Source organism: Tenrec ecaudatus, chromosome 12, assembly GCF_050624435.1.
Source record: "Tenrec ecaudatus isolate mTenEca1 chromosome 12, mTenEca1.hap1, whole genome shotgun sequence".
Lineage (NCBI taxonomy): Eukaryota > Metazoa > Chordata > Mammalia > Afrosoricida > Tenrecidae > Tenrec > Tenrec ecaudatus.
Window position 1 is genome coordinate 124981647 of NC_134541.1, and position 20364 is coordinate 125002010.

At 60.4% G+C, this 20364-nt stretch overlaps 1 protein-coding gene across 4 annotated transcripts; it reads right to left on the minus strand.

Annotated features, from left to right (window-relative positions):
* Window positions 1-150: 150 nt before the first annotated feature.
* Window positions 151-19986, minus strand: TAOK2 (TAO kinase 2). Of its 4 annotated transcripts, none has more exons than XM_075564729.1 (19): window positions 19178-19986; window positions 16167-16333; window positions 15907-15978; window positions 15711-15812; window positions 15252-15297; window positions 15032-15128; window positions 14813-14926; window positions 14635-14726; window positions 11766-11859; window positions 11565-11646; window positions 10551-10718; window positions 10184-10447; window positions 9833-9994; window positions 6495-6860; window positions 6202-6408; window positions 5738-5977; window positions 2502-2714; window positions 1437-1619; window positions 151-1355 (listed from the first exon to the last, which is right to left on the minus strand). In XM_075564729.1, the coding sequence occupies exons 2-19, from the start codon at window positions 16296-16298 to the stop codon at window positions 834-836; spliced, it is 3156 nt and encodes a 1051-aa protein (XP_075420844.1). In that variant the 5' UTR covers window positions 16299-16333; window positions 19178-19986; the 3' UTR covers window positions 151-833. The 4 variants fall into 4 exon arrangements, with proteins under 4 accessions (XP_075420844.1, XP_075420845.1, XP_075420842.1 ...); XM_075564730.1 differs by having other exon boundaries at window positions 6202-6405; window positions 19178-19985; XM_075564727.1 differs by lacking the exons at window positions 151-1355; window positions 1437-1619; window positions 2502-2714 and having other exon boundaries at window positions 3892-5977.
* Window positions 19987-20364: the final 378 nt, after the last annotated feature.

A 20364-nucleotide genomic window follows, 5' to 3' on the forward strand; every position in this document is an offset into this window, starting at 1 on the left:
TCCAAGAATGTCCCAAGCCGGAGCAGGGGAATGGAGAGGCCTAGAGGTAGGTGCTGGGCTTTGAGCCTGGGTCCAGCAGATAGCAAGCAAGCGCTCACTTGCAGTTGCTGTGGCCCATGGTCCACATCTCAGACAGAAAGGGCGAGTCCTGGGCTCTGTTAGAATAACCAACAGTTTATTAAAAGCTTGCACTGGGGTTCTGTGCCAGCCCCGTAAGCTGAGAGGGGCTATCCTGGCCACCCCCATGCCTGGGAGTGGCCACCTTCCAAGGTCTTTCCCTTGTCCCCCTGACCCAGCCCTGACCCCAATTAAAAAAAAAAAAAAAAGACAAGACGGCACAGGACTTGAGACAGAAACGGGAGCGGAGAGACCCGGACAACCTGCCTCCAGAGACCCCATCCTGATCCTCTTTTCGGAAGACCACCTCCTTCTGTCCTCCCCGCCCCAGGTCTGGGGGCCCTTGGCATCCCCAGTCCGCGGTCCCACTGCAGGGATTAATATGGTTTTCGGAATATATCGAGACCCACCCTTCCCCTCCCCCAGGGGACTAGATGAATATTTGACACACACATCTCCCTCCTTTCCCTAGACTGCTGGAGGGAGACCCTGGCACCATGGTGGGGAGGCAGGGGCTCCTGGTCAGCCTGGAGGCACTTGTGCCCACGCTGGCCCTGGGCCACTGACCAGCCCCAAGAAGCTCATGAGATGAGGTTTGAAGGGAACTGGAGCCGATATCCTGTCCCCCACCCTTGGGTGGGCCTCAAGCTTACTGCCCCTCCAGGATCAGGCTCCACCCACCCCAGTCCAGCTCCTCTGCGCATCCACCCTGTACTTCAAGAGTAGAAGTGTGAGGAGCCGTTGAGGATGTGGGAAGCCACACTGGTGCTGCGGCTCAGGGGCCCTGGCACGGCGGCAGCAGGAGGACCCCTGTTCTCGCTGCCGCTGCCCCCCGAGGCAGCCCGCCTGAGGGGCTGGGGGCTGTTTCTGAGCAGCAGCAGGGCTCCGCCTCGGGGGGTCCCACTCTGAGCTGGGGGCCCCATCCAGTTTGGAGGGCCAGGGGGGGCGAGCAGAGTAGGCTGGCGCCAGGCAGGAGGGGGCATGCCTGGTGGAGGAGGGCCATGGCTCCAGTGTGCTCCTGAGCGGGGAACAGGCCTCGAGGGCCAAGCTGGGGCTGGGGGTGGCGCAGGGTAGCCCTGGGCAGCAGCTTCGGCTGGGATACCCCCGAGAGCCATGCTGGAGAAGCCCAGCCTCATGCTCTCAGCATCGAAGGCCTCGATCTCACGGGCCTGCCGCTCGAGCAAGCTCCGGATCCGCTCGGAGCGCCCTGTCTGCAGGGCCAGCAGCTCCTCTTCCACCTGGGACACCCAGAACAGAGGTTAGTGAGGGTGGGGTGGGAGCCTGCCCTCCCCACCGTCCTGGAGGCCGGGCAGGCTTACCCGCTGCTCCAGCAGCGCCCGCCGGAGAGCCACGCGCTGCTCCAGCTCCCGCAGCTCCCGCTCATGCTGGCTCTCCGTGCGGATCTTGATCTTGCTCTGGTAAGCATTGAGCAGCTCCAGCTCCTGCTGAAGCTGCTGCCTGAGGGCCTGGAATTCTGCCTCCTGAGTCTCATCGAGCCGCAGCTAGCGGAAACAAAGCGCCAGGGTGAGAGGCCTTCCCACAGCCCCCATGACCCTCCCTTCCCCAGGCAGGCCTGGGCCCTCAGGTCATGAACAGCAGCAGGCCACCAGCATCTGCCAGGAGGAAAGATGGTTACACCGGGTCACATGGCAGTGACACTTGTAGGGGTTTGTCCCCTAGGTGCACTTGCATGTGTGCCTAGAGGCGCTCACAGAGGAAGAGCAAGAGGCCAATGGTGGACGGGACCTTGACGACCAGCAGTGAGGGGGGGAAACAGACCAAGGGGCACCCGCCCCTGCCTCTCCGCCATGGATAGGCTCCGGAGATGGGTGGCAAGCAGTCAGCCAAGTTCAAGTTTGGAAAGGGTTTGTCAAGTAGGCTCCTGTTTCTGTTGGAAAGTTTTCTAGAACTTTCCAAATGTGTACAGCAAAAAATAAAATATATCTGTAGCGGGCAACCATCAGTACTAAGAGCTGCCCTTGAGGTGGGTGGCTGGGGTGAAGAGCAGGAAAGAAAGGACCCTTTGCCAGGCTGGTAGATTGCTAGGTGGGCGGCTCTCGTGCTGGCAGGCTTCAAAATCCTCCCAGTTTGGGAGAATGGGCCCTCCGGCCCCGCACCTTAGGACCTGCTCCCTGTGGACACATTCAACTAACTCGAGCCCAGTGACAAAGCAGGGCCACTGGCCACTGCCGTTCTTGGTAGAGCAGGCAGCCTGGTTCTGTCCATACTAAGACAGTACTAGGAGACACAGACACGCCCCGCCGAGAGAGCGCTCTCTCCCTACAGAAGGTCCCATCGCGGCCAGTACCCTGCCTCCAACCCCCCCCACGGGGCCATCCACAGCGCTGGCTGCCCCGTGCTCCCTGCCTGGACCGGGGCCTCACCGCCTGCGAGCTGAGCATCTCCGAGATGGACTGGTCGTACTGCTCGGCCAGGATCGCCAGCTTGCGGGTCTGCTCCTCCTTGAGCCGCTTGAGGAGACTCTTGTGCTGTGCTTTAGGCGTGGTCTCCAGCAGGTGCGCCCGCAGAGCCTTGTACTGCCGAGTCTGGATCTTGCACGTCTCCTGGAACTGCTTCTTGATCTGCAGCTCCTTAGACTGCGCAGTGGATGATCGAAGGGAGATGGGGTGGGGGAGGGCGGAGCAGGAAGGAGAGGAAGAGGAGGAGAAACAACCAGGGGAGAGGGGGAGAAGAGAGAGGAGGAGGAAGAGGAGGAGAGGAGACAGAAGCAGAGACAGGGAGCGGGAGAGAAACAGAAAACATGTTAGACAGAGGGGGCGGGGCGAGCTGTATACAGACAGACGTGAAGATGGGGAGCATGGACAGATCAGAAGGCTCTCGGGCAAGAGACACAGAGTGAACAGGACAGGTTCCAGGAGCGTGGGGGAGGGGGGTGACCCCACAAGACTGAGCTTTGGAGCACGTGTTCACAGAGAGGGAGGCTGAGGATTGGCGCAGAATACAGAGTGCACACGAGCAGCTCAGCCCGTGCCGAGGGAGAGTGTAGGACCTAGAGATGGAAACGTGAGCAAGCAGAAGACTGCACCAGAGCGAGAAAGCCACGTGACACAAACACCCGTGGAAGAAGGCAACACGACCAGAGAAGATGACAGACGGAGTCCTGGGTAGGATACCTCGAAGAGGAGAGGGAGGAGGGGAAGAACGGAGCTCAAAGACAGGTAAGAGGGGGGCTGCCCTACCTTGGGCAAAAGAGATGGCCAGATGGCCCGACGAGCTCAGAGGCAGCAGCTGCCCATGAGACCAGATCCCATACTCAGCACCCACCCCGAGCCCGCAACCCACCGCATTCCCACCGTTCCCCGGCTCTCTGCCTGGCCCCCATGCCCCCCCACCCACCCGCCCGCCGTGGAGGGCTGACAGTCTCATTCCACACCCTCTGGGGCCATGCTCGACCCCAGGAGAGAAGGATGGCGCCCAGACAGAAGGGAACCAGGGAGGGAATGGCTGGGTGAAGAGGCGAGGCTGAGAGGACAAAGGACAGGGACCGAGGGGCTCACTCTGTAAGGACCCTGTCAACTGGGTGGGGGGGTTCTGGGGGAGCTCAACAGGAGCCGACCCCAGGGCTGTGTGTGGTCGTGGTGCCGAGACACGACAAAGGCGGAGAGTCTGAGGGAGAAAGGGGTTAGATGACGTAGATGGCAGTGAAGAGGTCATGGGACTGGGGGTGTGGGGGTGTCAAGGGTCCAGATTTGGGGGCACACCGGGGAGGCTAGGCGGCAGGACAAAGCAGACAGAGGCAGCCTGGGCCGAAGGTACAGTTCCGCTCAGATCTTTTATTTGTGTTTGTCTTTTTCTTTTTTTTGGTGGGGGTGGGGGGAGGGGACAGGTTGGAAGGGAGACAGGAAAACAAAATCAAAGAGGAGAAAAAAAACACAAAAAACGGCCGACTGTCGTCACCCCCCACCCGCCGTGGCCCCAGGCCCGAGCTGATGAGGGTGAGGATGTGCACACACAGCGGGAGGACAGCAATAACTTAGGGGCAGGAGGAGTGGCAGGCGGAGACCAATGGACTCCTGCCTGGAGGTCCAGTGGGGTGGGGGGGCGGGCTGGAGAAACCTCACCGAGGGGTGTGGGGTAAAGTGCTCAATGCTTTGGGTCTGGGCCATGGCCAGCCGAGAGTGGGTCACCTCCAGGGAGGGAGGGCCCGGGATTGGCGGGCTCGGGGTCTCCGCCCAGCTAGAGTCCCTGGTGGCAGGTGGTGAGAGGCAGGGGTCCCCAGTCGGCGCTGGCTTCGGGGCAGCAGGCGGGGGATTCGGCTGGGCCGTTCACCCCGAAGCAGGCCCCAGCTGGCCAGTGTGTGGAGAGCCCAGGGGGGCAGGCGGGAGGCTAAGCCTTGGCTGGCCCGTGCCAGGTGCCAGTTCCAGCCCTTGCACAGGGCCCAGAATCTGGCCAAAAGGGCCAGTGGGTGCTGGGCAGCACGGGGACTACCCCGCCGGGGCCCGGGAACAGGGAGACGGCTGCGGAAGCCACCCTTATTGGTCTTAGGGTAGAGCGCAAACAGGCCACGGTCCCCCACCGCCCCACACCCCTGCAGGGCCCGGAAGGCCAGGGGTGAGAGGCGCAGCAGAGCCCGCAACCAGAGGCGAGAGATGCCCCGGCGCAACCGGGGACCCTGCTGCTGCACCCACTTGCGCCCGGCTGCCACAGCCGCCAAGGGCAGCACCAGGCCCGGCCAGGCCAGAAGCCAGGCAGCCCCAAGTCCCAGAGGCACACCCACAAGGCCCCGGCGCCAGCTTAGGCCCAAGACAGCCCCGAGGGTGGTGCCCTGAGCCAGCAGCAGGAACAGGTTGGGAGGCAGATGCAGAGCTGTACAGAGCAACAGGTAGGAGGCCCCCAGGCCCACCAGCCCCACCTCAAGGGCTAGCAGGGCTGCCTGCAGGCCACCCCCACCCTGGGCTGCCAGTAGTGGGAGCAGCAGCAGCAGAGGCAAAAGGCCGGTGGAAGAGCCCACTGCAAAGGAGAGGCTGGCCAAGAGGCCGTGGGACAGGTGGCCAGGGAGCTGGCTGGCAAGCCCAGGCCTCAGATAAAATGGAGGAGGTTCGGGGGGTATGTCTGGGGAGGGACAGCCATCCCCAGGATCCCTTGGGGTTCCAATTGGAGCTCCTTCCTCCTCTTCCTCCTCCTCCTCAGGCACTGGGGTCAGAGGTGGGGTCTGAACCCAGCCAAGTTCAAACTCCTCATCCAGGAGGCCCTCCACCTCCTTCCCCCACAGCTTCCACGGGCCAGCCTCCTCTTGGCCCACGATGCTCCTCTCCTGGGGCGTCAGGGACAGGACTCTAAGCTCCTCCACCTCCTCCCTGGGTAGACCCCAAGCTTCCTCATCAGGCAGACCCCTACAGTCTTGTGGATTGGGACTAGGAGTTCCTGATTCTTCCCCCACAATCCTCCGCTCCTCTGGCTCCAAGGAGGCCCCTTCCTTTCCCAGAATCCTTCTCTCTGGAACTGCTTCCTCCTCCTCCTTTCCCAGCATCCTTTGGTCCAGGACTGCCTCCTGGCCAGGTGGGCAGGGCTGCTTGTCTCTAGGGGTGCCTGTGCAGGGTGGTCCCAGAGCCCCGGGAATGAGGGGCGGAAGGCCCGGGGGGCGCTGGCCGGCACGTACTTTGAGGCTCTTGGGCTGCTGGCGGACTTGGGCCGCGTGCTTCTGCCGCAACTCCTGCTCCCGCCGCTTGTTGTACTCCAGCTGGTTGCCCAGCTCCGTCTGGTGCTGCAGGCGCGTGAGCTCGGCCCGCGTGCGCTGCACGGCCTGGAGCTGCCGGAGCTCCAGCTCCCGGGTGGCCTCGTGCTGCCGCAGCAGCAGGGCGCACTCCAAGTCCTTCTGAGTCTGCTTCTTGTTCAAGTCCTGAGGGGAGAGGGAGGGCCCGGAGGCCCCGTCAGAACATGGCAGCCAGAGGATGCCGTGGGGATGGGGAGAGGGCGTGCGGGGTAAGCTGGCTGGCGCGAGAAGAGGGATCTAAGGAAGTGCTACCAGCGTCGGGTGGACAGGAGTGCCGAAGCGAAAAGGGCAAAATCCGAAAGAGAATGGAGGGCAAAGAGCTCTCCAAGTGGAAGAGGGCAGAGGCCTACCTCCCGCAGCAGGTCCTGGTCCAGGCTGTGGCGAGCCAGCAGCATCTTGCGTTTGTACTGGCGACACTGCAGCTCAAAGTACTGGCGCTGCCGCCGCAGCAGCCCAGCCTCCTCCTCCGCCTGGCACTGCTGCAGCTGCTCCTTCTGCCGCAGCAGCCACTCAGCCTTCTCCCGCTTTGGGGTGCTGGGGTTCTCCTGGAGCTCCTGCTGGGACAGCGGGTGAGCCGAGGTCAGGGGGAGGAATAACGGTCAGGGCCGGCCTGGCTCCCCACCACAGCCTGCCGGGGCCCCACCTCCTTCAGCTGCTCCTTGCGAAGCTTGTAGGTGCGCTTCTGTGCCTCCAGCAGGGCTGCCAGCTCTTTCTTCTGCTGCCCCAGGATGTGCTGCTGGAACTTGCGCTCCTCTGTCTGGGCGGCCCGCGCCTCCTTCTCGCCGATGGCCTGGTGGCGGCGGGACAGCTTCTCGGCCTCTGCCCCAAAGCCTGCCCTCTGGGCCTCGAGCTCCCGCTGCAGCCGCGCGCTGTGCTCCTCCCGCTCGCCCCGCAGCCGGGACTCCAGGGCTAGCAGCTGCTTCTGGTGCTGCCGCCTCATTCGCTTATAGCCGCTCAGCTGCTCCCGGAGGGCCGAGTCCTGCTCATGCTCCTGGATCTGACGGCTCACCTGGGGGTCGGAGAGGATGGGTTCAGCCCTGACACCGCTGTCCTGCTCCCAGAAGAACCTGTTTTGGACGCAGGCTGCGGACAATGTCAGTGCCGTGTGGCACTTTCCTTTCCATGTGAGCCCAATGCCAACACTGAACAATGCCGCCCTCCTCAACTGGACAATGCCGATGGATTCTGGCAAGGGCGCAGGCTGGTGCAACCAAATGGCAAAGGCACCGGCCCACCAATAAGTCTCCCACAAAAGTAGGACCTGGTGAGACTTGGTCAAAAGAGCCACCAGCCAAGCCCCGATCCCCTCACCTGACTAAAGAGGCACACATGTCTTCCTAGAAGGGCCACACAGGCCAGTGAGCGCATTCATTAGGTATCCAGTGGACGTTCTCAGAACCAGTGAACACAGGCTTCTACCCCCCGCCAGCCCCTGCCGCAGCCTAGTTGCTTCAGACACAGAGGACAAGTGCTCCCCGAGATTTCCCAGGCTGTCTACCTGTGCAGCAGCAGACTGCCTCGTCGCCCTCCTGCAGAGCCAGCCACCGACTGCTGACCCTGCCACCCCTCTGGGCACCCTCCTTCAGCAGCGCCGAGATGCCAGAGCATGAGGTGTCCTCACCCAGGCTCACCCAGCTGTCAGTAGGTCTCTGGAAGTCACAGGCCTCTCTGCCCAGGACCTCCACACACCAAGCTCGACAAGACTGGAGAAGCCATCTTGGCAGAGGACACACACACACACACACACACACACACACACACTGCAGCTAGCTCTCTTGTGCATGCTAGAAGGCGAAGAAGACACGAAACACTCGCTGAAGATCAGAGGACAGTACTCTCTCTGGCTCACACTCACATCAGCCCAAAGCAAACAAACCCTCGCAACTGGACCCGTAGGCAACCTCACAATCCAGTCACTGCCGGGGTCAGCTCAGCCGGAGAGCAACCCCATAGGAGAGGGCGGGGCTGCCTGTGGGCCTCCAGGACCGTCCCTCTATGGGAGTAGAAAGCCTTGTCTTTCTCCGGGGAGCGGCTGGTGGTTGTGAACTGCTGCCCTGGGGTGAGCAGCTCTCTGGGGCACCAGGGCAGGTCGAAGACGGACACTGCTAAGGGTCTCTCTGGACTTGGAGCCCCACTCTGTGGCCGCGGAAGAGGCAAAGGACAGAGCGCACTGGGCCAATCGGCTGCTGCTGAGGACCTTGAAAGTGTCCCAAAGCAGCAATGTCACTTTGAGCAATGAGGGGCACCTGATCCAAGTCCTCGTATTTCCCACGGCTGCATACGCCAAGGCAGACTGAAGTCGGACCACCCCCTCTGCATGGCGGTACTGGAAGCACCAGAAGAGCAAGCATTGCCGTCATGGAAGAAGTGCGGCGGCCAGAATGCGCCTTAGAAAAGAGGAAGGCGGGCGAGATTTTGTCTCTCATACTTGACCGGTTGTCAAGAGAGACCACGTTTGGTCAAATGGAGGGTCAGCGGAAAAGAGGAACACTCAACGAGCTGGACTGACTGGTGGCTGCAACAATGGGCGCGCACACACATGGCCCGGTTTGTGCCGGCCTGGGCAGTGTCTCACTGTTGTACACAGGTCACTGCGAGGGGGGAGCAACTCCACAGCGCCTACAGCAGCCCCAACCACGGCCTCAAAAAAGTCCAAAAGTCGTCATCGAGTCGATGCCAACTCACAGTAACCCGACAGGACAGGGCAGAACTGCCCCAGTGCGGGACCTGAGGAACAGGAAGAGTGCGCATGTGGACGGACGGATTCTTTGTTCTTATGTTGAAGAAGCCTGGGAGGCCAGCGTTCTGGGTGGAGGGTGGCCTTTGCCCTTGCGACTTAGAGAGGCGTCTCAATCACATTCTCCTAAGTGCATTAATCCCACTGGACCCTCCCATCACAGTGCTGCCTTAGAGTGACCTCTCACAAGTACAGGGCTGAGCAGCTTCATCTACAGGAGCAGGCAGGTTGCTATTGCTCTCCCTGCTCAGGGGACAGTCACTCCTGACCCCGGTACTGGGGCTACATTACTCCTACGAAGTCAGGGACCTCTAGGGTTAAGGTACTGTCCACGTTGCTCCATATGCGGTGACCTGTAATTAGGGGGGCTTGCATGCCCAAGACTATATAAATTGATGGAAGAATACATTTTCTCTCCCTGTCTGGTCCTGGTTTATGACACCATGGAAGTGAGCACCCCAAAACTTTGGTATCTCATAATGTCTTCCCTTCAATGACACAACCGTCCCTTAGGATCCATCCGGCTGTGGGCTGGATCCCACAGCCCTGTAGGTTTTGGAGACTGTGGAGAAGGTCTTGTCTTTGGCCCCTGCTGGTTCCAGACTGCCAACCCCTGTGATTAGCAGCCCAGTGCGCCCGTCACCCACTCTGCCACCAGCACTCCCCTCAGAAGACAGCTGGTACTGAGATGGAGCTAAGCAGAAGTGAAGAGCTCTTTTTTGGGTGGAAATTCTAACTCCCTTCTTTTTCTGTGGAACTGAGACAGCCCAGGCTTGGATTTAGGAGAAGCACAAAAGGCCCTGGGTATGCCGTCATCCAAGCCACCTCCCAGGGTGCCGAGAAGCACTGTGCCCTAATGGACACACCGGCCTGCGCCCAGCCCTGCCCTCTAGGGGCATGGACCCCCGCAGTCTTACTAGGCGTCACTCAGGAGCCCCATTACAAGCCAAGGGGATCTCAGTGCAGGGCTGCAAAAATGCCAACTGACCGAGGACCCGCGGCTGGCCCATGGATTGCTAGAGGACCACACAAAGGTAGGGCGATGCGACCAAGCAATATGGGGGTGGGGATGGGGACAAACGGTGAGGAGAAGGCTTGTATGGACAGGGGAGGGCACACCTGCACATCATGCTGGGACAGAAGGAAAAACGTTAAGTCAGGACTCAGGAGGGAGCTCAGGGACATTCTGACGTAGCGGAAGAAGGAACGGCAAGCAGGATGGGGGTGGGGCTGCCCGCACCTACCAGGGAGGCTGTTCGGATGGTGGCAAAGTGGTCCCGGTTACGGCAGTAGGCCCGGCGGCGGGCAGAAGAGGTGGTGGAGGTGGGCGCTGGGGCCGCGGGTGGTGGGAGGGGGCCTGGGCTCATCTCTGGCTGGTAGGGGTCATCATATAGGTTGTCAGAACCCTAGAGGAGGGAAGGCGGAAGGGCTACGGCGGGTGCAGAGGCCTGGCAGACAGGGAGCTGGTCACCTGAGGAGACCCAGTTAGCAGAAAGGTGGAGGGTGGGCAGAAGGGAGCCCAAGGGACTCCTGAGGGGTGAATGTGGGTGTGGCTTTTTGCCTGCACCAGGTCCATCCCAGGGGAAGCTGCATACCGGCAGCCGGTGGATGATGGAGCTGTGGGAGGTGACTGTGTGCTCGCCCTCCTGCATCATGGCCATCTCCCGGGCCTCAGGGCCTTCTTCTTCCTCCTCTTCCTCCTCTTCTTCTTCCTCCTCCTCTTCCTCGTTGTCTGATGCATCCGCAAGACTGTTGACCGAGCTGCTCTGGCTGGAGGCGCTGATGGACATGCTGGGCACGGAGTGGCTGCTCTCCAGACTGGTCAGTGTCCCAGCCCGGTGCATGTAGGGCTCTGCCTCCTGTGGACAGGGTGAGGGCTGCTGGGCTGGGAAGGGGGAGAATGGGGGGTGGGCCCGGAGGGAAGCAGGTGGGGGTGGGGGGGATGTTTCTAAGACGGGTCACCTCCTCCTCCTCTGGGGCCTCAGCCCCAGGGCCATTGGGGGCCTCCTGGAACAGGATCTTCTTCATCTTGCGGTACTGCAGGTTGTCCAGCTCGCGCACAGCATCCTTGGTCCGCTGGATCAGGTCCATGATGACAGTGGGCGGCCGTTCCCGGAGCACAAAGCGATGCTGGAGGAAGAGGGACACTGAGGCCTGCCGCCCAGCACCCCACCTCTGCCCTGCCCGTGCCCCATGGAACTCAGTACCATCTGGGGCCCGAAGCACGTCCCTGGGCCCTAGCCTTCTATGGGCTGACACTGACTTTGTTCCAACATCTCTTCCTCGGCCCGTTTTTGAGTTCCCACACTGTCCCTGGCTCCTGTCTGTGGCTGACCAGCAAGAACAAGAGCCCAGGTCCTCTGACAAAGTGCTGTGTGATCTTGGAAGGGTCCATGTGGCCTTGCTGGGCCTCACCAGGGCAGGTATCCCCGCAATAAAGCGAGGGTCGAACCAAGCCATCTGAGCATCTTACATCCCCTGGAGGGCAGCAGGTGACAGGGAGTCCCTCCATTTGTGACTGTTCCCGATGCACCGAAGGGAAAGCCCAGAGTCTACTTAGGCCACCCTGGTGACCTCACACTGACCAGCAGCTCTGGCTTGGTCTTTACACACAGCTCCGACTGGCCAGGGGCAGGGAGACCATGAACACGCCCAGGCAGTCTGGTAGAACCAAATCTAAAAAAACAGAGTCCACTGGGCCCTGGGGATGGGAGTGAAGTCGCTGGCAGAGGGAGAATCGAGAACCACTCGTCTCGTTGAAAGGCGCCCTTTTCAATGGCGTTCAAAGGCAGGTAAGTGCTCCACGCCTAGCCAGGACGAGGTAGTCTGGACCTAGCAAGAGGCCCCCTTGGAAGACAGGCCCCAGAAACCCTCGGGAGCAGTCGCATGCACCCCCAAATTAGAAGTGATGTGGCAGCAATGGACACCAGCTCCCTCTCGGGCGCAGGTGGCTCTCCCGAGGGCTGGGGCCCTTACCTTCAGCAGCACCTCTGAGGTTGGCCTATCTTGAGGGATTTTCTGGAGACAAGAGTCGACAAAATTCCGGAAGTACTCAGACCTGGAAGTCACAGGTGTGGGAGAGGCAGAGCCTGAGCTGTGAAGCCTTATCTCATCCCAGGGCCCTCCACTCTGGCACCCCCACCGCCACCCCCGTGCGCCTGGAACCCCCAGTCTCACCAGTGTCCTGACTGGAGCACGGGGGACTCATTCTGTGCAATGTGGTATAAGGCACTCATCGCGTTCATGTTGAACAGTGGTGGTTTCCGTTCCGCTACAGAGAATGGGCAGGGGGACAAGTGGCAGGGAGGCAGCGGAGACGAGAACAGACGTCCTTGGTGCTTGACTGTGGACCATTCCTACAATCCTACCAAGTCTCAGTTGAGTCTCTGCTCGACCTCTTCCTCACCACGGCACGTGGGGGTGGAGAAAGCAGCAAGGCAAGGACTAGTGGGTGGGGAGGTGCTTGATGGAAAAGGCACATTTCACACTCAGGAACCCAGGGAAGGAGGGAAAGAGGGCAGTTCATGGTCCCGTCCTGTTAGCACTCCTCAGGTACCAGAGGCGAGGCAAGACACACTGCTGAAAGCTTGGGGAAGAGCAATGGGAAAGCGCTCCTGCCCCCAAGGACCTTCCAGTCTAAAGAAGGCCACACAGAACTGAATAGCAAGTAACCTTCCCAAGCTCACTGCCATCGGGTTGATATCGACACAGGCACCCCATAGGACGGAGCAGAACCGTCCGTGTGGGTTAGTGAGGCGGGAACTCTAGAGAGGTCATAGACAGCCCCGCCTTTCTCCCAAGGAGCAGCCCACCCAACGTTTAACCAACCCACTGTACTGACAGGGGGCCCAACTGGCCCTTGGAGATTGACAACTGGCTCGGAAGCCAAGAGTGAGGGCAGGTCTTTAGGCCAGTACGTTGGCAGGAAGTTCAGGGAAGGTCTTTGGGGGAAATGGCCCAGTAGAGCTAGGCCTTAGATTAGAAACTCTAAAACTAGCCACTCCGTCACACATGGAAACTTTGGGCCTAAATGAACTCAAATTCGCTGCCATCCAGGTGCTGCTGACTCCGAGCTACCCCACAGGACAGGGTTTCCGAGACTCCTGCTGGGCGCAGCGAGGGCTGTCTTTCTCCCACGAGCAGCTGGTTGGCTCAAACAACTGAACGCAGTTAGCTGTCCAATGTGTGCTTAGCCCACCATGCCATTAGGGCTCCCCATTTGGTCTACAAAGTGACTTAAAAGAAAAACAAAGTTGGTCACCAACAATAAGAATTTGGGGACAACCATCTAAATTTGGGGCTTCTCTTTTAAAAACCCCATCTGGTAAGCTGCAGTCCAGATTCCTATACAGTAGTGGGCTGGCACCTAAGCACTGGGCAGCTGACCACAAGGTCAGCAGTTCAAACCCACCAGCCAACTTGTCAGAAAAAGCTGGGGCTATCAAGGGCTACAGCCTCGGGAGCCCTGCTTAGGGGCTCTGAGTTGGGATGGGTTTGGGTGGCGTAAGGGCTGTGCGCTGAGCTGCTAATAGCAGTCAGCGGTTCTAACCCATCCACTACTCTGCAGGCCAAAAAGGCGGTTGGCTCAAGTAAACCGGCAGGGTGGTTCTCTTCTCCAATAAGGCCGCTGAGTTGGAATCAACTCTGGGATGGTGGCTATTTGGTCTCATGGGAGCCCCCCCACCCCAGTTTAACCCCGCCTCCTCCCCCACCACTTTCTATCCAGAGTGCCCGGGACCCTTTCCAACAGATCTGGTTTCTATGCAAGAGTTGAAATATATTTCCCTGGTCCCAGGCTTCTCCTGCCCTTGTCTAACCCTTGGCCTCACACACTTCCACCACCTATCTGCCTTGGATGACGACAGGGACCATGCGGAGGGCAAGGCCACGTCCAAGTTCTTCACCTCAGGCAAGGAGGTGAGGTGGGCCAGTCCCTGGCAGAGGGTGGAGCTTGTGAGGGGACAGCTCAGTGTCCTATAGGAGAGGAGCCCCGGGGGCTGAGTGGAGGAGAAAAACTGCACCCAGGGACACCGCTCTGGCTCCAGAGAGCGAGCGAGCCTGGAAGGAAGAGAGTGGTGGCCGGAAGGAAGAGAGTGGTGGCCGGAAGGATCACTGCAGAGAGGTAGCAGTAAGAGTAACTAATTGTAGCTGTTTCCTTAGCCTGGTCCTGAGGCCTCAGAAGCTGTCAGTCAGCTCACTGAGCTTCTGTGGGCTGAGGGACAGGAGCTTGCCCTGGCTGCAGGGGCCCAGGACCTCACAGCACAACTCTGGCTTCAGCACTCCCTGCTTTGTGCACGGCATGCCAGGTTCTACCTGGCTTCCCCAAGCGTGCAGAGAAAGGATGGAACGATGGGTGGGGCTGCGAAAGCAGATGCCTACACTTTATCCTGGAGGAGCTCCAGTTGGTGTGTGTGTGTGTGTGGTTGGGGGGGGCAATACACAGGGTCAATTTTTTTAAAAGGGGGGAACAGTCGGCCAAATTGGATTGGGAAGCCATGTCCTTTAACTGTTTCCCCACCGACTTTGGCCAAGCACTCCATGGGGCACGCTCTTTCTCTAGCCTTCAGATGTTTACAATCCGCCTTCTGACACTAGTCCCTCATTTGAGCCACCAGGGCGGTCTTCCTGAGCCCCTACTCGGTCAAGTTCTTTGTGAGGCATTTTTGCAGCTCCTATAACTCTCTAGCTAGCTGGCACCACGCTGAGAGAAAATACAGCCATGCTCCTCACGGATCAGATGGTCGTTCCACGGGGCAGGGGCTGCGTCTGCCCTGTCCACGATGATATCCCCAGAGCCCAGGGGGGGGGGGGCTTGGAGCTCGGTGGGCACGAAGGACTGAGAACCAGGAGAATGGACAGGAAGAGATGAATGCTACACAACCTTTGGTTTGGGTTTAAGCACTAGCAGGACTTGATGGCTGCCTGTCCTGTCCTGGGGATCAAGGGCGGACAAACCAACTCGACAATTACTGGGAGGCCGAGGAGGAAGATGGGATGGCATGGGGACCGGGGAGGAGAGCGTGTGGGGGGTAGATGAGATCCTTACCCAGCTCGATACAGGTTATCCCCAAGGACCAGACGTCCACTTTGCCATCATACTGCCCCTCGTCCATGGCCAGGATCACTTCCGGTGCCATCCTGGGAAGAGCAGTCAGGAGAGGGGCTCACCACCCACCTGAACCTGGCCAACCAACTCCCTGCTCCCAGGGGCACCATCGGCTCACCAGTACGGGGTGCCCACAAAGGAGTTGGCAGGCGCCATGATGGCTGCAGAGCCGAAGTCCCCCAGCTTCACCAGGCCTGGCTCCGAGAGCAGGATATTTCCAGCCTTCACGTCCCTGCCGCAGGGAACAGTGCAGGATCAGGCAGGGGCCAAGGGCGGGGGCCCAGCTGGGCAAGGCCTAGCCCCCCCTGCCCCAGCCCCATCAGCCGTGCCCCAAGACCTGTGGATCATGTTGTGTGAGTGCAGATAGGCCAGGCCCTGAAGGGCTCCGTGGGTCACAGCTGCGATCTCCACCTCCTGCAGGGGCTTCTTGTGCACTGTGAATTCGAGACTAGCATGAGCCCGGGGAGCTGCAGGATTGCCTGGCACAAACTACGCCCCCCCAGGCTTCTTGGCTCTGTTGTTACCTTCTCCCCCTTCGTTGTCAAGGGTTCACTCACCTTCTAGGAGATCCGAAGCTGAGCCCAAGCAATACTCCATCACCAGCTGAGGAATGGCCACGAGTCAGAGGGCAGCGGCTCCTGGAGACCCCTGGCCCAGCTTCCTTGGCCAGAGACCCAGCACTGCAAGCTGCTGTGTTTGGCCCCCACCCGCCCGGCTGCCCCAGGTACTGGTGACAACGAGGAGCTGATGGGAGAGCTCGAAGCTATTCACCACCTCCCCCAGGAGACGCTCCTCAAAGTCCTCTTCTGCCACTACCTCCCCCAGCCCCCGGCCCTGTCACTCGTTGGGGACTAATGCTGCTGCTCCTGGGTGATGTGTCAGGGGCAGAGAAGGCAGGCCCTGAGTTTTCCTCCCCAAGCCCCCCATAACAACCTCGACAGGCCCCACCTCAGCGACTGGACCAGGAGAAAGCTAGGAGAGGAGCAGGAATAAAGATCGGGCTGGGGCCAGCTCACCCAAGCCGTGTGCTCCCTCAGGTAACAGCCCCGATACTGAATGGTGTTGGGATGCCGCAATTTCTGCAGGAACCGCACCTCCTTGATGATGTCTTGCCATTTCTGGGGGGAGGCCGGGTCAGGAGGCAGTCGCTCAGCCTGCATGTTGGGGCTCCCCTGCCCGCCCCTGTGGCTGATCCTGTTGTGCCCGACCCACCTCATTGGACTGCTTCCCGCTGTAGGACATCTTCTTGATAGCCACAACCTCACTGCTGCGGACGTCCCGGGCCTAGGAGACCGAGCAGAGGAGAAGGTGGCAGCGGTCCCGGCGTGCCTCGGGCGGCAGGAGGACTTGCTGGCCCAGGAGAGGCTGGTGTGGTCCATTAGGAGCTGCTGCTGTGTGTGAGTGTGGTGGGGGTGGCTTCTGGGGAAGAACAGACTTCCCGCCCTCATCCCACCAGCCCCAGCCTCACTCACAAAGTACACGGCCCCAAAGCTGCCATGGCCAATTTCCCGCAGGTCAGAGAAGAGCTTTTCGGGGTCATCCTTGAAGAAGAGCTCAGCCACGTCAGGGTCCTTCAGGCTCCCAGCCCGGCCCCCGGCCGGCATGGTTGCCCCCGGGGGCCCTGAGAGCGGGGCCTGGCCTAGTGAACAGAGAAGAGACCCTCAGAGAGGAAAAGCATGCAATTGGGTTGTTGCCTGCTCCCCCTGGCTCCCCGATGAGGGGGAGGCATTGCTGAGGAAGGGCAGGGGGAGATTAGACACATCAAAAGCTCCAAAACCTGAGGTTGCCCTGGCAACGAGAGCACGGGGGGGGGGCGGGGGGGGGCGGCCGGGTCTCTGGAGTCCCAAAAACTGCCACGAAGAGTCTGGGTAGCTTTGCCTCCTCCCTCCCCTTCTCAGCCCCCAGCAAACTGTCCCTCCGTCTGCTGGCCCTGATCTCTCCCTTCCAGAAGGAAGGGTAGGCCCAAGGGTCCTCGCCCACAGGTCCCACATGCCACTGGTTTCCAGGCACCTTCCTGTTCCCCTAAGTGCACAGGGAGGGGAGGGGGGCGCTCCTCCCTCAACCTCTCACACCCTAGAAGAAGGCAGGAAATGGCCAGGCCGGAGGCTGTGGAAATCCGGCCATTGTTAGAAGTGGGTACTAGCCCACAGGGCCAGGAGGCTCACCTCAAAAGTGGGTAGGGACCTGGGGCAGGGGACAAGATCTGGAAATGGGAAGGAGAGAGTGAAACATGAAGCCTGGCTCTGGGACCTTGGGAACTAGCTGCCTTACTTGCCCAGTCCAAGAGCGTGCATGAGTACAGGGCATCTTGGGTGTCCACAGGGCACTGATGGAGCACAGCACAGAGGGGGCACCTCCCATGCACTGTCCATCACTTCATCCTCACCCTGATCCTCTGGGGTTATCATCCCCGTTTTACAGATGAGCCCATGGGCTCAGAGAGGCTGGTTTGCTTGCTCCAAGAGGGTGGTCCACCAGCAGGCTTACAGCCCAGCCCTCTGAACCGCTTCCGGCAGGGGACATAAGCACCATTTCTGGGCCACTGAGGAATGGTTAGGTCCCCAAGGTCAGAGAATAAGGAGTTTTTTTCCTCTCTCGGGCCCCTGCCCGCAGGAAGCTTGTCCTTAGAAGAGGCCCTTAGCATCAGGCAAAGGCCCCAGAGAAAGTTCCTTTAAGGCCGGCACCCCCAGGGGCTTCCTGGCCGGGCTAAGCATCCAGGGAACTCGGCCCAGGCCCAGGATACAAAGGCAACTTCAGCAGAGCTGGACCCCTAGGGCAGTGTTCTAGCTACTTAAAAACACGGAACAATCAGATTGTATTTTACCCTGCATTGTGTTCTGTTGGGACACTGGAAGCTAGAGGGACTCTGTGGTGAGATCATGGGGTTCAGAACACTCACAACCACTGGGAGATGGGCTGAGCGCCCTCAGCAGTTCCCAGGCTGCTTGCTAACAGCAGGGCCCCTTCTCCCTCTTTGCTCCCAGCAGCTAAGCACCTCTCACCCCCACCCACACACCCACACAGAGGCAGGTGCGCACAATTTGCCAAGGGAACCTTCCTGACTTCGTCTCCAGCACCTAGTCCAAGAATGCCAACCCAGAACCGTGCCCCACCTGCACCCCCCAACCCCCCGACACAGGTAAGAGGTGGCCCAAATTGGTCCAGTAGCTCCTGGACCTCACAACAATGCACACTTCATGAGTGACCACCACGGTCTGGGCTCAACCTCAAGCATCTCCCTTCTGCAGATGAGGACACCCAACCCCCTCAGTATCTACGCGGCACTGCCAATATAGCCCCACCAGCAAGGGAGAGCAACAGGGCTTTGACTTGGTCTTCTGTTCTACACAACAGATCACAGCTCAGGGCGATTGTCATGAGAACTATACTTCCTTGGAGTCCTTGGCAGACACCAAACATGTGGATTTGTCACACCACCACTTGAATTCTTTGGGGTGGGGTGGGGGTAGGGGATCATTCTTCCCGGGCAGCTTGGCTTTAATGGCTTAAGAGATCTCATTAAGGCCACCATTGGTCAAGAGAGCCTTTTTGGCCACCTGGGCCGGACTCTGGGGTCAGGGGAATGATGAAGGTCACAGTAAAGAGAGAGACCCAGGAGGCACAGGAGTCAGAGCGGCTACTAGGAAGGCGGGTCTCCAGCTCTCCTGGACGGGAGACCCAGCTCAAGCCCATCCTTAAACCTCACTGAAGCTCCTTTCCCCCCATGGAGTGCTCAGCAGGAAGGAGGTGCAGCAGGGGCAAAACTTGATCCAAGACCAAGACTTAGGTTCAAATCCTAGTTCTGCCACTGGTGTGACCCATGGGCATTCTCTCTGGGCCTCAATGTTCCCAAGTGTAAAACAGGAAGGAAGACAGCCATCAAGGGCCCCTGCTCCCCCGCACCCCCCTGCCGGGGTAGACAGACACGGGAGAGAGACCACTCAACAAATGGATGAGATTATTCCGATCACCACAAAAGGTTGAAAGGTAACTGTAGCTGGAGGAGAAATTCTGCCAGTCTCCTTACACACACACACACACACACACAAACACACACACTTTCTTTGCAAAGACAAGAAGCCCACCAAACCAGGACTGAAAAGCAGATCCCACCCACCATGAGGATCAGAGGGCTGGGACTCAACACCCCCAACAGAAGCAAGCAAGCAGAGGTGACTTCAAGGGGCAAAGTGCACGGGGAAAACATCAGGAAGGTGCAGACCATCTGATTCATTCAAGCTTCCTAGGGTGTGACCCCCGCCCCCCCCCCCATAGGAGACCCTGTCACCTGAGGGCCCCCCATCGACCAGACACAATGGAGGGAAGAATTAGACGGTGGCAATCCAAGGCCAAGCTGACCACTGCCCAACTGGGCTCCCCCACCCTGAGGAGAGATCTTCTCGGGCCCGGCTTTCCAGAAAGGGGCACCCTTTCTTCTGGGTGCTAGACACTGGGACCGGCGCCCCTGCACCCCACTTCTCACCTGGAGGGGGTCACTATGGTGCCCCAGCGCCTCCGCTTCCTCCTGGGGTCCTCCAGCGGCTCTGCCAGACAGGGAGAGGGGCGAGGGGACCCTTCCCCTGGCCACCTCTTCCTTGAGCTTTCGCCCTTCCTGAGGGGCGGGCCAGGGAAGCCGCCCCTGGAGGGGAGGGGGTGACAACCTGATCTGACCTCGCGGTCCAGTCCTCCTCCTCCTTGGGGGCGACAGTGGCTGAATCCCGGATTTCTGAGTGGGGGGTCTGAACCCCGGATATTTGAGCGCAGGGGGCCGAATCCGGTATTTGAAAGGCTGGGGGGTAAACCCCGGATACTGGTGCACCTAGGGGCCTGGACCCCAGAGAGCTGAAATCCTATGAAAGAGTTCTAGGTTTGCAGAGGTTGGAACCCGAGCCCCGGATATCTGGAATCCGAGGCGCTGATGCCGGATATTTGAGGAGAGCGGCCAAGCCTGGGAATTCAGGACCCAAGAGCCTGAAGCCCGGGTCTTCGGCCACCGACAGGGGGCCCACCCCGAGGGCGTCCGACCGCACGGCCCCTCTCACGCCAGGGTCCGAGGGTGACAGCCCACACTCCCGCCCCGGCCTCCTCCCTTTCCCCTTCGCTCTCCTGAGGAAAGCGGAAAAATCGTAGCTAGGACGCAGCCGGCGGCCCCCGCGCCCTCTCTCTCTCTCCCTCGCTTCTTCTCCGTCTCAGCCTCTCTCCGCAACAGATCCCTGGTCTCGTCCCGATCTCCCTCTCCCTCTTCCTCCCAATTCCAAGATGGAGACCGGGCGGGAGGGCGCAGGCGCGGTAGGGATGCCGGGCCAAAGGGGGCGGGGCCCAAAGTGAGGCGGCCCCGCCCCTCTCTGCTCTCCGCCGCGGTCCGCGAGCAGGCAGCCGCCCCGCCGGAGTGCGCGCGCGCCCCGCCACGCGGACCCGGCAGGAGGGGCGGAGCCCAGGGCACGGGCGCGCACTGGCCGCGGAGAGGGCTGGGGCGCATGCGCCCGCCCCGCCTTAGCGCGGCGCGCCAGCTTGTTGCTAGGGGAAGCTTTGAAGGGGCGCGGGTGGAAGGAGCGGGGGGATCTGCGCCTGCGTCCAGGGTCGAGGCGGGGAGGGCTGGGAAGGCGGCTGCTGGGCGCGGAAAAGGCGGGAAAACAGACCGCTCGGAAGCTGGGCGCCCTCCCGCCTGGG

What these genes read in the sequence shown, in the direction of transcription:
- TAOK2 (XM_075564727.1), bottom strand. Translation starts at nt 16,298, where the DNA reads ATGCCGGCCGGGGGCCGGGCTGGGAGCCTGAAGGACCCTGACGTGGCT. An exon ending in CCATCCGAACAGCCTCCCTG is followed by an intron (nt 6,861 to 9,832) that starts GTAGGTGCGGGC and finishes TCCGACCCCCAG; the next exon opens with GTGAGCCGTCAGATCCAGGA. An exon ending in ACCAGGACCTGCTGCGGGAG is followed by an intron (nt 5,978 to 6,201) that starts GTAGGCCTCTGC and finishes CTCTCCCCTCAG; the next exon opens with GACTTGAACAAGAAGCAGAC.